This window comes from Crinia signifera, chromosome 5 (assembly GCF_055691185.1).
Source record: "Crinia signifera chromosome 5, ASM5569118v1, whole genome shotgun sequence".
Classification (NCBI taxonomy): domain Eukaryota; kingdom Metazoa; phylum Chordata; class Amphibia; order Anura; family Myobatrachidae; genus Crinia; species Crinia signifera.
The window spans coordinates 228,032,014-228,049,063 of NC_139221.1; the positions used below are offsets into that span (position 1 = coordinate 228,032,014).

Here is a 17,050-nt window from a genome sequence, read left to right on the forward strand (position 1 = left end):
ATGGGAAGAGGTCCATGAGATACAACACCGGGCGACACCAACCCTAGTGATGCCTCTGCACATTCCAACAGTAAATTGTCAGTGCCAGGTGTGGTAAGAGGTCTACGTACCCGATTTGTTACTATATAAATTGTTTCTATTTTAAGCATGTTAGTCAAAGTACATAATGAGCCTGATTTTTTATATTTGGGAACAGAGTAAGAAAGAGCAAGTAACTGTGGAGCAGATTTATTAAGCCTGGTGAAGTGATAAAGTGACCAGTGATAACGCAACAACCAATCAGCTGCTAACTGTTATTCTTCAAACCCAGCCTGTAACTTAAAAGTTAAGAGCTAATTAGTTGGTGGATTACATCCTTCTACTTTTTCACTTCACCAGGCTTAATAACCCTGTGTACCTGGACAAACTATGTTGCAATACAAGGGGAGCAAATATATGCTTTTTTTCTGCATGCAACATATAAACTGTCTGCTTTTGTATGTAGCCCACAAATGCTGGAAATGTAAAATAAAATCGTAGCACCTTTATCATTTAATATATGTGGCTAATTCCCCAAAACACAGATTTTTGAGGGTTAGCCACAAATATCTTAATATATTTAATAGATACCTGCTGCGATCTCCCCGGCTTACATTCAGGGATACTTATATCCCCAAATGTAAGCCGAGAAGATCGCAGCAGGAATCTCCGATCCTTCCTGTCCCACAGGCAGCCGCATCCCCATAGGTTGCTATATGGGGCAACATTGTATCGGGTACCTCTCTCCAAGGCTTTGTAATTAAACCACTCAGTCCACTGGGGCAGATTTATTAAGCTCTGCGAAGTGATAAAGTGCCTGCTTTTTATCACCGGCCAATCAGCTCCTAACTCTGAAGTTACAGGCTTGGTTTGAAAAATGACAGGTAGGAGCTGATTGGCCGGTGATAAAAACCAGACACTTTATCACTTCACTGAGCTTAGTAAATCTACCCAGTCTTTCTTATTCTGTTTCCATTTATGAATAAGGCCCAATCTCTCACGCTTAAAAAGTGAGATTTTGTGAGAGTTTTCCCATTTTTTTAAAGCGGCAATCATTTTCATGGCAAAATCAATTTGATTTCTCAGTGTAAATGATTGCTGCTTTAAAAAAAAAATTGAAAACTCTCCCTAAATCTCTCACTTTTTGATTTTCACACCCTATTACATTTGGCCCAATATCTTAATCTAAACTACATTTGGAGCGCAGACTTTATTACAAGTTAAACCGCAATGTGCCATTGTGAGTGGTTAACTAATAGTAAGAGTTATAACAAATTACTAAATGGTCATTATCATATTTGCCACTCTATTATTACATAGTTAATTTTAACAGGTACAGGTACACATTTATAACTTTCAACAGGGGCAGAACTACTGCCGGTGCAGCCGGGCATTGCACCACGGCCCGCGGCAGTGAAGGGGCCTGCAGCTGGCAGTATTGCGCTGCTGGTGTGAAGAACTAATGATCTGTCAGCAGCAGTGAGCCTCCTACTGCCAAGTTTTCACCCCCATTGCTGGAGCGCACCAGCAGACCGCTTCTCTCTACTTCGTCACCGCAGCAGACAGCGTCTCCTGACCTCTAAACCTCCCCTCAAACAGCAGCAGCAGACAGATTCTTCTGACCCCCACACCACCTGGCAGCAGTGTACAGCTTCTCCTGACCACCCCCCCCCCCCCCCCAGCAGCAGCTGCAGACAGCTTATTCCTCCCGACCCCACAGCAGCCACGTGCAGCTCCTTCCACCCACCCTCCCCCTATGCCCCGTGCCGCTCACATCAGTGGCCAGCTTGTCTTGACCCCAGGGCCACATCTAGGGAGGGGAGACTTTGGAGGTGCACTGTAGGGTCTCCCTCTGCCTCCCTCCCCACCAGCAGAGCCCGGCCACAGAGGTGAAGGGGCCGGTCCTGAAGGGTCCTGGTCCACCAGATCCACCAATCGCTGCTCAAGTGATGTTCCTGCACAGAGCAGCACCCTGGGATCTCCCAGCACCTGCCTAAATGGTCAGTCAGCCTCCCTTATTTTAAATGCTTAGGCCACTCAGGGCATCAGCTACTGAACGCCACTTGGGATGTTGTGCATTGTAGCATGTAGACGGATGTAGCGTGTAAAGGGATTTAGTATAGTGTTGCATGTAGGGGGATGTAGTGTAGCGTGTAAGGGGATGTAGTGTAGCATGTACTGGTGATGTAGTGCAGTATAGTGTGTAGGGGGTGTAGTATAGTTTAGGGGAATGTAGTGCAATGTGGGGGATGTGGTATAGTGCAGTGTGTAGGAGTCATATAGTATAGTGTAGCGTATAGGAAGATGTAGTGTAGCATATAGGGGGATGTAGTGCAGAGTACAGCCTGTAGGGGGATGTAGTATAGTGTAGGGGGATCTAGTATAGTGTAGGGTGATGTACTGCAGCATAGTGTAGGGGGATGTAGTGCAGCATGTAGGCGGTTGTAGTGTAGTGTATTGTGTAGGGGGATGTAGTGCAGAGTGTAGTGTGTAGGGGATGTAGTGCAGAGTGTAGTGTGTAGGGGATGTAGTATAGTGTAGCATGTAGAGGGATGTAGTGCAGAGTGTAGCGTGTAGGGGATGTAGTATAGTGTAGTTTGCAGGTGGATGTAGTGCAGAGTGTAGCGTGCAGGTAGTGTAGTGTAGTGCAGTGGTTCTCAACCTCGGTCCTTAGGGACCCCCAACAGTGCACATTTTCCAGCTCTCCACACAGACTCACAGGTGAAATAATTAGCTCCAACTGTGATCTTTTAAAATGTGTCAGTGAATAATGAGTGCATCTGTGCACCTGCAGGGTGACCTGGAAAACGTGAACTGTTGGAGGTCCTTGAGGACCGGAGTTGAGAACCACTGGTGTAGCGTATATGATGTTGTGTAGTCTATCGCATAGGGGGATGTAGTGCACATCTTAGCATGTAGGGGGATGTAGTATAGTGTATGGGGATGTAGTATAATGTAGCATGTAGGGGGATGTAGTGTAGAGTGTAGCGTGCAGGGGGATGTAGTGTTGTGTAGCATTTATGACAATGTGTAGTCTATCGTATAAGGGATTTAGTGCAGAGTGTAACTAATAGGGGGATGTAGTATAGTGCAGGGGGATGTAGTGTAGCGTAGTGTATAGGGTGATGTAGTGTAATATAGTGTAGCGTTTAGGGGGGTGTAGTGTAGTTATGTAGTGTAGCGAATGTGAACCCACATGGGGGCATGTAGTAGAACACGCTGGGGGTCATGTGACAGATAAACTTAAGGCATTTGGGGCACACTGGTGGCAATATCATCCAATAATGGATACATATACACAAAGCGTATTTTTCACCTGGGCCCACCACTTTCTAGTTCCACCTCTGGCTTTCAATAATAATTCATAATTGTTTTTTCAGTAATAGCTATTTTTATATTCTACCACAACATTGAAGAAATGTTTTGACATAGTAAATGGTAGTTAAAAAAATAAAATGAGAACATGAACTTACATGAAGTACATCAATACTAAGATGCTGAAAGTTACGAGACCTCAACTCGAGCATTCGTTTCTGATTTTCTTCATATTTTTCTTCTGCTAGTCGTCTGAAATGCAAGAAACAAATGTTAACTGCCCAAGGAGAAAATTTACTGAACTTTCTAAAAAGGAAAATATGTGATGTTCATAGCAACCAATCAGAATATGTCTATCATTTCTATATTGCATCCTACAAATAGAATCTGATTGGTTGCTATGGGCAACAACTCCTCTTTTAATTTTTAGAAGCTTTAGTAAATTTATACCTAAATATTATTTAAATATTTTCATTTGTAGACTTTGGGAAATGTTATTTTAATACATTCAGAATACTGTTGAGTTTATTTAACTTTCGAAACATAACCTTTTACACTGTAGCAAGTACAAACAGATGCATCTCCTTTCTAAATATGTTATTTCGGTACTTGTTTCCTAGCATGGCGCCCCCGATTTTGATTGTATTACATACCTCCCAACTTTTGACCTGAACAAATAGGGACGGGGGCGGGGCGTATGCAAATGAGGGCGTGGCTTATGCTAATTAGCCGCGGCCTCATTTTCATACGAGAATAGACGCTGTGCGCATGCGTACAGCGTCTATTCTACTAGATTGGGGGGTCTCCCAACTGCCACCCCCGCAGCGGGACAATGCCTGCCGCGGGTGGGACAGCGGGACAGGACCCGAAAATCGGGACTGTCCCTCTAAAATCGTGACAGTTGGGAGGTATGGTATTACATCTTATACAATCGCATCACATCGCATGCAATATAGCGGCATGCGATGCATGCGATGCGATCGTATACGATTTTTATAATGTACAAGCACCCTGATGGGTCTTTACAATGTTAAATGGCCCCCCATACTAAATGCCACCCAAACAATCAACGCCAACACGAAGCGTGGCCAGCGCAGCGAGCCCGCTATGGGCGGCGGTACGCGTCCTCCGACCTTTTCATACCCCCACTATCCACGTCAGCGTGGAGTTGATTTTAGATAGTGACCGAGCCCCGCGAGGGGACACGGATTACTTTACATGTATTATGCTGCCCCTCATGGGGCTCGCTTCGCTCGCCACATTCCGGGCTCGTATTCCGTGGCCCCTCGCCACACTTCGGGCTCAGTGGCTCGCAGAGCTCGCCACACTATCTAAAGTCAACTCGATGCGACGGGCTTCGGGTTTGCGTTGATCCTGGGGGTGGCGTTGACTATGGGGGGCCATTTCACATTGTAAGGACCCATCAGGGTGCTTGTACAATCAAAAATCGTATACAATCGCATCGTATGCCATTGTATGGTATACGATGCGATGCGAAATTTATTGTACAACATCGCGTCGCATACCATCATATACCTTATTTAGTGTTATGGTATACGATGCGATGGGCGCCGTGCTAGGAAACAAGAACCGTTATTTCAATGTTATATTATGCAAAGGTCAGTATGAATAGGATTTGTTCAAATTGTTGCCCATACTGTCCAAAAAAATGTGAACTATAATTTTCCTGCTAGGCATACTTGCCTATCTGACCCTCTCCATGCGGGAGAAAATGCTCTGTTCCTGGACTTCCCTGGTAATGTATGATTGCCATCACCTGTGGGGAGCTAGGTAAAGGTGTTTCACCACAGGTGATGGCAATCATACATTTCCAAGGAAGCACAGGAACAGAGCATTTTCTCCCGCATGGAGAGGTTCAGGTAGGCAAGAATGCTGCTAGGTCAGCTCTGCCTTGCTCTGCTCCATGCTGTCAATCAGTCTTGTGTTGTCTGACCATTGCAGACTGATTACAGCACCTGAGTGAGACATGCTCAGCTCTCACTGATGACCTGGAACCTGTGAGGCTCTAGCTCAGTGTTGACAGCTGCAGCTCATTAGCTCCCTATATAAGGCAGTCACTTGCAATCAATCCCTGCCAGAGTATAGGTTCACACCAGCTCCAGTGGTCCTGTGCCTTGTCCATTACCTTGAGATTCCTGACCATCCTATTTGACCTCAGCTTGTTTCCTGACCACTCTCCTGCTTGATCCTTCGGTACCTGACCTGTGTTACCCAGTGTATGATGTTGGCTTGCCTAGTGACCATTCTTCAGCTTCATCCTAGTGTACTGCGAACTGTGCTTTCCTGTGTATGACCCACCCTGACCTTGGACTCCCTTTGCCTTATCCTTTGGTACCTGCTTTGTCTGTTCTGATCCCGACCCGGCAAGATGAGTGTGATTGTCCCAGTATATGCCAGCTCAAGAAGGGGAACCTGACCACGAGGCCATGATAGGCGTGGCAGGTGCCGCAAAAGCCCAAATCCCACTTGGAGGGGTCACTGGCAGAAAACCACAGGCACGGTAAGAGTCCATGCTGGTGTGTCGGTCACGCCAATCCCTGAGCTGGTAGGCTTAATTATCGTAGTTCATGACAATAAAGAAGCTCAAAATGCAACGCTTGTAGTTGAAATCCCACCATGTTTCTTTCGGCTTGCAATGCGCGCTCCCACATAGTTCTTATCGCAAGCCAACACAAAGTATGATGTGCAGCCAGTAGTTTTTGTACTAGATCGCATCGCATCTAGTTCAAATCGCAATGCTGCTGTAATGTATCGCATGCGATTTGAAATAGAAATGTACCATTTGTGGGCACCTTAACATTAGCTTTTTTAATATGTATCCAAGTTCAACTTTGTTATTAACAAAATTCGCTCGGGTCTCCCTGTAAGGTTCAGATCTGAAAATGAGGTACATAGAAATACCGGTTTCAAATTTCAGTATTTTGTTCCAGAAAGCTGGCTGCTGTTGGATCCAATCAGCAACTGCTACCATGGTGTGCAGTTGGCTCCTCTTCACTACTATGGTTCTGGATTTTCAAGGGTAAGTTCTGACAAGGATGGGCGAGCCATTACACAGAATCCCTGCCCCAATACTGTAAGTCCCCTTTTGCCAGAGATCCCTTGCTGTGCAGATGAGATTACTATGTGCTGAAGACTACTATATAACACTGTGTGTTTGTGTGTGCTGGTGCAGTGCGGTGAAACCCTGAGTGTACTGGAAAATATGTGATGCAACCTTGTATGTTTGCTGTGCAGTGCGGTGTAATCTCGTATGTGTGCTGGTGCATTGCTGTGTAACCCTGCATGTGCTGAAAAAATGTGTGGTGTAACCCTATGATTGTGCTGATGCAGTGTAACCCTGTATGTGTCCTGGTGCAGTGCGATGTAACTGTGATGTAAAGTAATATGTATAAGGGGTACTACTGTGTACTATAAAGTGTATTATGTAACATGTATAAGGGGCTCTACTGTGTGGTGTAATGTGAATAATGGAAATACTATATGGTGTAATGTGACTAACGGACACTACTGTGCGGCTTAATGTGTATTGTACTGTGTATTTGTGCCACTGCTCTATTGCAGCAATGTAAAGCGGTGGGAATCTTGCTTCCTTACTTTAGCCTTTTTGCCTTCTCATCAGCAGCGTTCAGCTTTCTTAGCCTCATTCTTTCTCTCGGGGTCATTTTCTGGACCTCTGACAGCTCACGAAGAGTTTGAAGATGGAACTTTCGTTGTCTATAAAAGAAACAAAAAACAAAACTAGCGAGCAGAATTTGTAATCATATGCTCGCTAACAACAAATAAATCCTTGTACAAACCTTTCCACATGTCACTCTTCACATCATTCTACAATATTTAAACCTATTTGCAGCTTAGGTTGAACAGTATGTCAACTTAATAGGCTAAAAGCACTGAGCATTAATAATGACACTGCGGGTGAACCATTCATAATAAGTATAATTTACTTAAATAACTTTCATTTCACTGTAATCAGTTTAAGTCCTACTTTGAAAAATGACATTGTGTAAAAATAATTATGAGAAAAGCTACATAAATCAAAGAAATGACAGTCTATATAATGATATGTAAGTTATAATAGAGCACTGCGAGACCTAGATTATATATAACATGCATAAAAATGAATACCAACACACTATGATAAAAGTACCATTTTTATTTCTGCATCCAAAATATTTGTATTTATATCTGGGACTAATGCTATAAATATTAGCTCAAGTCTTTGCTATGGGACTCTGTGGGCCCAATAGCAAAATTACAAAGGTGTTCCCATTGCATTTAGAGTGCTTCATTGAAGCTTTTTAAATTGACTGCTGTAAAAACTACTGCCCTGATTCTGTCTTCTATAGAAACCAAACTGCCCCTATATTTAGTTCCCTACTTATTTAATATTCCTAGATATTTAAAGAAATCAGTAGCCTTGCTGCCATTCCTTCCTTACAAGCATGAGATGGGTACACACCTGGGCTGGATTCCTTGCTTTTGCCTTTGCTTGATTGCTTTCTGTCAGACTGCAATAGTGCAGGGGTGGACTATGCCATTTTGAATACAGTATAGCTTATAAGGGTATATGGTCCTTAGGTGGACACAGGGCCGGTGTAAGGCTTCTCCGCACCCTAGGCAAAACTTCAACCTGCTGTCACCCCCCCCCCCATACTGCCACCAATAACCATCTTCCAACCCTTTAATGAATACTTGCCTAACATTATGGAATGGCAGGGAGCCTCCCAAAAATCGAGTAATGCGCCCAGCCCCCCAGGAAGGTGGGCAAGTCCCTGCTCTCCCTGGAGGCCCCTCAGCACCCTCCCCTTTGCCACCCACAACAGAGTACAAGGAAGAGAGGGCAGCACAGTAGGGAAGTATGCCTCAAGAGAAAGTATTGTGAGGTCTTCGAAGTTCCACAGCAACCACCTGCTTTAAGTACAACAAGGATCGTCACAGATATCCCTGATTTTTTATATGTAGACTTGGTGGCGCCCCCCAAATCCCGGCGCCCTAGGCAGCGGCCTAAAGCTGCCTAGTGGTAGAGCCGGCCCTGGGTGGACACCATTAACCCCTTGAGTGGTGGGTTTTGCTGGGGCAGGACAAACCTACCAGGGCAGGTTTGTATTGCCCCTGCAAAACCCACCACAGATCATAGGAAGCCCCCCCCCCCCCACCTCCGCTCTGGCGTTAGTACGCCAGAGCTTCCCCAGCCGCCATGCAGTTTACAGCAATGACGTAGGCGGCAGGCTCAGGGATGTTTGGGGGGACTCGGGAGATTTCAGTCGTTGGTATAGTACACAATCTGTATGTGTGAATCTATATGTTGTAGATATAGTCTCTGGAAGGCAGAGGGGGTTTGCAGGTGCACTGTGCAATCATTACTGCTAATATGTATTCCTTTTATAATTCATTTATGAGGATGTTAGCATACATTTGGCCAAATATATCTACCTGCTCACCACGTTAAGGTCTCATTAGAGCAGGTCCCTAGCACTATGGAGTTCATAATACTAGCAAATTATAGAATACTGATCGCGCTCCAGACACTGCAGCCCTAGATAAACCCCAAGACTCCTAAAATCTTGAACAAAATCTAGCAAAATACAATGGGCAATCTTAGGCGCTGTATCTTTCTTCTCTTTTCTTTTCGCAGTGTGTTCAATCCCTGCGTCTTGATGCTCTAAATAGGACACTGTCAACTGACCTGTAATCAGTGCCCCATGTGCACATCAAGGTTTCTTTTGTATTCACACGATAACAGCTGGGCATAAATTCCACACTCCCACACTCTGAATCAACTAATAGGATAGAACTCACCGAGGGTCAAGGCCCTATGTTCATCCAAAGGTTTCTTTGGGGGTAAGTTCCCTGTACCCCAGGAATCACCGATATCCACTCCAGTTGGTAAAGTAATACACTTTATTCAACACTCCAATAAAATACGGTTAAAAATCCAAACAGGGGGATGCACCTGGCTCCTTGCAAGTTCAAATGAGTAACCTTCCAATCCGGATAGAAAGTTCCCCACAGCCGAAGATGGAAAAACAGCAGGAACTGTGCAAGAGTACTCCAGATGATCCACCTCCTCCCACCAACGCGTTTCAGGCTATTACTAGCCCTTTTTCAAGGTGTGGAGGTAACTGGCCAGTGAGAGGTTTTTATACCTGTCTCTGCCAGGCAGTACATAAAACATGGTAAATCAATCCAGTGTTAAAAATACAATTACATCAAATATACACACAATCCAGTAAATGGTAATGCTCACATAACATACACATACATCGCTAATGCTAATACATACAATTATACCCTATCTAAATAAAAACGTACAGATATATTCAGTATGGGTCAAAGATTCCATGTTTCCATATTTTTGGAGCTGTCCATCCACAGGTGTAATACTCATTAGCACAGCGTCGCTCACGCTGCTCAATTGCTTCCGGGGGTATCTGTATACACCTCCGGTTTCAGCGTTGTTTGTTAGATAACGTTACCATAGCGCCGGGCGGAAGTGCGTCATTCTCCCTGCTGGAACGCACTCTTCCTGGTATTCAGCGCTGTGTGGATGGCGTCTCCCTCATGCCAGGCGGAAGTGCGTCATTTAGCTTGCTGGAACGCACCCTTCCTGGCAATTGACCCGCAGATTGTGTTCCATTTAACCACTTCCTCATTTGTAGTGACGCTTGTGGGATCGTAATTCATAGCATACAGTCATTGACTGCATGTAGCGTTTATCTCCATTATCGATGCGTTTGTCATAGAAAGAAAAAATATATGTTAGAACAACAAAGGGTGTGTTTCTAAACATTTATGACAACTACTAGTATATCAAATCATTATTTTCTGCTGGAAATGTATAATTGCATCAATAAATATAGACAATACAGTATACCGATGTTACAATTATATCAATAAAGATATAAAAATTAAAAACAGTATAAAATAGTATAAAAATAGCAGCACTTCATTAGACATAGCAGCTTAACACATGGACCCCTAGTCATCCATAAGGAATAGCAGCATTATATAAGCAGCACATTATAGAAAACATTTGAGCTCAAAGCTCACATTTAAACCCAATGGCTCAATAGTTTTCAGATTATAGATAGTGCGCATTTCCAATTGAGATAAACGCTTTTCTCTATCGTTTACACGCCAATTATCGGATACCGTCTTAATACCACAAAAGCTAACAAGGTGTTTAATGTTGCTTTCATGTTTTTTCTTAAAGTGCATAGATACATTGTGGGACTCTACTCCTTTACCTATATTCCGGCAGTGTTCAGCCAGTCTGACCTTTAGCTGTCTAATGGTCTTTCCAATATATTGTTTACCGCATGAACACTCCAGAAGATAGATACAAAATTTTGTGTTGCACGTAATGAAGTCCTCAATATCATACATGACATCATTCTGCATGGATTTATATTGCAGTACCACCTTAATTGTGCTTCTACACGCCCGGCACATACTACATGTGCCACAGCGAAAAAATCCTTTGGATTTTATATAATTCAAAGGACTGGGTGTATTAATTGCACTTTTCACCAACTTATTTTTTAAATTTTGTGCTTTGCGGTATATGAAAGTAGGTCTCTCTCTGACGTGTTTACTGACTATTGGGTCATTCCGCAGAACTGGCCAGTGTTTTTTAAAAAAAAATTCTATTTCCTTGGACTGGCTTGTAAATTTAGTGACAAAGCACACCCCAAGGTCTTTCTGTGCTTCACGAGTTCTATTGACCCCTTGTTCTCTTTGTTCAATGAGTTGGGAACCTTTTGCTCTTGCTTTGGCGACTATTTCTGTCCCATAACCTTTATGGATGAATTGTTGACTTAATTTGTCTGCATGTATTTCGTACACATTTAGGTCCGTACAATTACGGCTAATACGATTAAATTGTCCATTCGGTATGCTGCGCAACCAATTTGAGTGGTGATTACTTTTAAAATCTATAAATGAGTTGCAATCTGTGGGCTTCTCATAATTTCTGGTTTTTAACCGCCCCTCCTCGACATATATGTGGAGGTCTAAAAAATTGACATCAGTGCAACTCACTTGGAATGTGAGGTGTATATTAGCAGAATTTTGGTTAAGGGATATACAGAATTCATTGAGTGATTCTCTATCACCATTCCATATGAACAGGATGTCATCAATGTACCGGCGATAAGAGACCAGGCTAGCGTCCAGGTGGGGTTGGCTCCAGATCTTACTCTCCTCCCACCACGCCATAAATAAATTGGCGTAACTGGGCGCCAGCCTGGTCCCCATCGCCGTACCCCTCAATTGCAGAAAGAAATCATCTGCGAACCAAAAATAATTATTTTTCAGTATGAGGGCTATCCCCTCTAGGATAAAGTTTTTCAATTCCTGAGGAGTTTCTTCCTTGTCAAGAAAAAATTCAACAGCATGTAAGCCCATTTAATGGTCAATAATCGTGTACAGTGAGGTGACATCCGCTGTAATTAAACAGTAATTGGACTGCCACCCCACTTCTTTAAGCACACTAATAGTATTTATAGTATCCTTTAAATAAGACCTGGTTTGGACTACCATGGGTTGTAATAGTGAATCTATATAGTGGGATAGATTAGACAAAGATGAATTAATTCCCGCCACTATAGGTCTACCCGGTGGCTTGGTGTCTGACTTGTGTATTTTAGGCAACACGTATACCACCGGTATAGATGGATTCTCAATATAGATATAATCTTTCACTGTTTCAGTAATTGTATTGTTAGATACATACAGTGCTAAAAAAAACCTCAATTTTTCTTGAATTTTCTCCGTAGGATTGCCTCTGAGTTTTTTATAAGTTGTACTATCTGCAAGCTGTCTGAAAATCTCAGCATTGTAGTCCTCAGTTGCCATAATAACTATACTGCCCCCCTTGTCGGAGGGCTTTATAATTATTTCTTTGTTACTTTGCAGGGACTTGATAGCTGCTCTCTGTCCTTTACTGAGATTAATGTTCTTAACGGGTTTTAATTTGACTCTATCCAAATCCTCTCGGACAAGCTTTTCAAATGATTCTATAAAACAAAGGGTTGTTTTATAGAATCATTTGAAAAGCTTGTCCGAGAGGATTTGGATAGAGTCAAATTAAAACCCGTTAAGAACATTAATCTCAGTAAAGGACAGAGAGCAGCTATCAAGTCCCTGCAAAGTAACAAAGAAATAATTATAAAGCCCTCCGACAAGGGGGGCAGTATAGTTATTATGGCAACTGAGGACTACAATGCTGAGATTTTCAGACAGCTTGCAGATAGTACAACTTATAAAAAACTCAGAGGCAATCCTACGGAGAAAATTCAAGAAAAATTGAGGGTTTTTTTAGCACTGTATGTATCTAACAATACAATTACTGAAACAGTGAAAGATTATATCTATATTGAGAATCCATCTATACCGGTGGTATACGTGTTGCCTAAAATACACAAGTCAGACACCAAGCCACCGGGTAGACCTATAGTGGCGGGAATTAATTCATCTTTGTCTAATCTATCCCACTATATAGATTCACTATTACAACCCATGGTAGTCCAAACCAGGTCTTATTTAAAGGATACTATAAATACTATTAGTGTGCTTAAAGAAGTGGGGTGGCAGTCCAATTACTGTTTAATTACAGCGGATGTCACCTCACTGTACACGATTATTGACCATGAAATGGGCTTACATGCTGTTGAATTTTTTCTTGACAAGGAAGAAACTCCTCAGGAATTGAAAAACTTTATCCTAGAGGGGATAGCCCTCATACTGAAAAATAATTATTTTTGGTTCGCAGATGATTTCTTTCTGCAATTGAGGGGTACGGCGATGGGGACCAGGCTGGCGCCCAGTTACGCCAATTTATTTATGGCGTGGTGGGAGGAGAGTAAGATCTGGAGCCAACCCCACCTGGACGCTAGCCTGGTCTCTTATCGCCGGTACATTAATGACATCCTGTTCATATGGAATGGTGATAGAGAATCACTCAATGAATTCTGTATATCCCTTAACCAAAATTCTGCTAATATACACCTCACATTCCAAGTGAGTTGCACTGATGTCAATTTTTTAGACCTCCACATATATGTCGAGGAGGGGCGGTTAAAAACCAGAAATTATGAGAAGCCCACAGATTGCAACTCATTTATAGATTTTAAAAGTAATCACCACTCAAATTGGTTGCGCAGCATACCGAATGGACAATTTAATCGTATTAGCCGTAATTGTACGGACCTAAATGTGTACGAAATACATGCAGACAAATTAAGTCAACAATTCATCCATAAAGGTTATGGGACAGAAATAGTCGCCAAAGCAAGAGCAAAAGGTTCCCAACTCATTGAACAAAGAGAACAAGGGGTCAATAGAACTCGTGAAGCACAGAAAGACCTTGGGGTGTGCTTTGTCACTAAATTTACAAGCCAGTCCAAGGAAATAGAATTTTTTTTTAAAAAACACTGGCCAGTTCTGCGGAATGACCCAATAGTCAGTAAACACGTCAGAGAGAGACCTACTTTCATATACCGCAAAGCACAAAATTTAAAAAATAAGTTGGTGAAAAGTGCAATTAATACACCCAGTCCTTTGAATTATATAAAATCCAAAGGATTTTTTCGCTGTGGCACATGTAGTATGTGCCGGGCGTGTAGAAGCACAATTAAGGTGGTACTGCAATATAAATCCATGCAGAATGATGTCATGTATGATATTGAGGACTTCATTACGTGCAACACAAAATTTTGTATCTATCTTCTGGAGTGTTCATGCGGTAAACAATATATTGGAAAGACCATTAGACAGCTAAAGGTCAGACTGGCTGAACACTGCCGGAATATAGGTAAAGGAGTAGAGTCCCACAATGTATCTATGCACTTTAAGAAAAAACATGAAAGCAACATTAAACACCTTGTTAGCTTTTGTGGTATTAAGACGGTATCCGATAATTGGCGTGTAAACGATAGAGAAAAGCGTTTATCTCAATTGGAAATGCGCACTATCTATAATCTGAAAACTATTGAGCCATTGGGTTTAAATGTGAGCTTTGAGCTCAAATGTTTTCTATAATGTGCTGCTTATATAATGCTGCTATTCCTTATGGATGACTAGGGGTCCATGTGTTAAGCTGCTATGTCTAATGAAGTGCTGCTATTTTTATACTATTTTATACTGTTTTTAATTTTTATATCTTTATTGATATAATTGTAACATCGGTATACTGTATTGTCTATATTTATTGATGCAATTATACATTTCCAGCAGAAAATAATGATTTGATATACTAGTAGTTGTCGTAAATGTTTAGAAACATACCCTTTGTTGTTCTAACATATATTTTTTCTTTCTATGACAAACGCATCGATAATGGAGATAAACGCTACATGCAGTCAATGACTGTATGCTATGAATTACGATCCCACAAGCGTCACTACAAATGAGGAAGTGGTTAAATGGAACACAATCTGCGGGTCAATTGCCAGGAAGGGTGCGTTCCAGCAAGCTAAATGACGCACTTCCGCCTGGCATGAGGGAGACGCCATCCACACAGCGCTGAATACCAGGAAGAGTGCGTTCCAGCAGGGAGAATGACGCACTTCCGCCCGGCGCTATGGTAACGTTATCTAACAAACAACGCTGAAACCGGAGGTGTATACAGATACCCCCGGAAGCAATTGAGCAGCGTGAGCGACGCTGTGCTAATGAGTATTACACCTGTGGATGGACAGCTCCAAAAATATGGAAACATGGAATCTTTGACCCATAATGAATATATCTGTACGTTTTTATTTAGATAGGGTATAATTGTATGTATTAGCATTAGCGATGTATGTGTATGTTATGTGAGCATTACCATTTACTGGATTGTGTGTGTATATTTGATGTAATTGTATTTTTAACACTGGATTGATTTACCATGTTTTATGTACTGCCTGGCAGAGACAGGTATAAAAACCTCTCACTGGCCAGTTACCTCCACACCTTGAAAAAGGGCTAGTAATAGCCTGAAACGCGTTGGTGGGAGGAGGTGGATCATCTGGAGTACTCTTGCACAGTTCCTGCTGTTTTTCCATCTTCGGCTGTGGGGAACTTTCTATCCGGATTGGAAGGTTACTCATTTGAACTTGCAAGGAGCCAGGTGCATCCCCCTGTTTGGATTTTTAACCGTATTTTATTGGAGTGTTGAATAAAGTGTATTACTTTACCAACTGGAGTGGATATCGGTGATTCCTGGGGTACAGGGAACTTACCCCCAAAGAAACCTTTGGATGAACATAGGGCCTTGACCCTCGGTGAGTTCTATCCTATTAGTTGATTCAGAGTGTGGGAGTGTGGAATTTATGCCCAGCTGTTATCGTGTGAATACAAAAGAAACCTTGATGTGCACATAGGGCACTGATTACAGGTCAGTTGACAGTGTTCTATTTGGAGCATCAAGACGCAGGGATTGAACACACTGCGAAAAGAAAAGAGAAGAAAGATACAGCGCCTAAGATTGCCCATTGTATTTTACTATGGAGTTCATGCCTGGGGCGCAGGGCACCCCCAAGCCAGTCCAGCAAAACCACCCCAGGGCATCACATAAATAAAATATAGCTATGAAGTGTAATAGAGTGTAAAGTGTCATAGAATGTAGGGTATGTGTAAGCAACTAATAGTGATAAAGGGTGTGTCAAAAAGAAAAAAATGTGAAAAAATACATATAAAAAAGACATACATAGAAAAATGATGATATGTTTATGTGAGTCTATGTGTAAAGTAGTGATGCCCTGGAGTGGTCCAGCCAGACAAGCTCAAGGGGGCCCTGCACCCAGACAATTACCCCAAGAAAACTGACATTTTTTATTTCTTTTTGACACTCTTTATCACTATTAGTTGCTTACACATACCCTACATTCTATGACATTTTACACTCTATTACACTTCACAGATATATTTTATTTATGTGATGCCCTGGGGTGGTTTTGCTGGACTGGCTTGGGGGTGCCCTGCGCCCCAGGCATGAACTCCATAGTGCTAGGGACCTGCTCTAATGAGGAGACCTTAACGTGGTGAGCAGGTAGATATATTTGGCCAAATGTATGCTAACATCCTCATAAATGAATTATAAAAGGAATACATGTTAGCAGTAATGATTGCACAGTGCACCTGCAAACCCCCTCTGTCTTGCATATAGCTAAAAATCTCAGCAAGGTACTGTAGCGCCTCTCATTACAGGGTGTGCAGTCTGGGGCCCCCCTCTTTCCATATTCTCTGGAAGGGACATAACAGACACAGGGGCAGATTTATTAAGCTTGGAGAAGAGATAAACTGGAGATAAAGCGGAGAAAAGGTAAAAGGAGATAAAGCACCAGCCAATCAACTCCCAACTGTATTTTTCAAACACAGCTGATTGGCTGGTGCTTTATCTCCTTTTACCTTTTCTCCGCTTTATCTCCAGTTTATCTCTTCTCCAAGCTTAATAAATCTGCCCCTCAGATGGGAGGGGTCATACCAACTGTCATCAATTACCAACGTGTGGATACAATTTTTATTAGCACTTGATTTTATTATATAGATTCTGCATTGCCCCGCTATGTAAGATAGAAACATTTTTTAAATCCATCCTAATAAATTGACCTGGATTAAAAGACGTAGAGTTGGCATGCTGGATGTACAAATATTTAGTTAAATTTAAATTGTTTTACAAATACTATAAATTATTAGGCTCCATTTTCTATAGAAT

The 17,050-nt window shown here is 42.3% G+C and overlaps 1 protein-coding gene across 2 annotated transcripts in view; it reads right to left on the minus strand.

The window, feature by feature from the left end:
• NEK11 (NIMA related kinase 11) overlaps positions 1 to 17,050 on the minus strand; it is a 270,045-nt gene that overhangs the window by 102,404 nt on the left and 150,591 nt on the right. For both annotated transcript variants that reach the window (XR_014475030.1, XM_083188604.1), the window contains exons 10-11: positions 6,949 to 7,068; positions 3,492 to 3,585 (exon numbers count right to left, since the gene is read on the minus strand). Coding sequence is in view for 1 of the 2 variants with exons in the window: in XM_083188604.1 (XP_083044730.1) it covers positions 3,492 to 3,585; positions 6,949 to 7,068 (214 nt within the window). In the remaining variant the exon portion in view is untranslated. The remainder of the gene's footprint in view (positions 1 to 3,491; positions 3,586 to 6,948; positions 7,069 to 17,050) is intronic.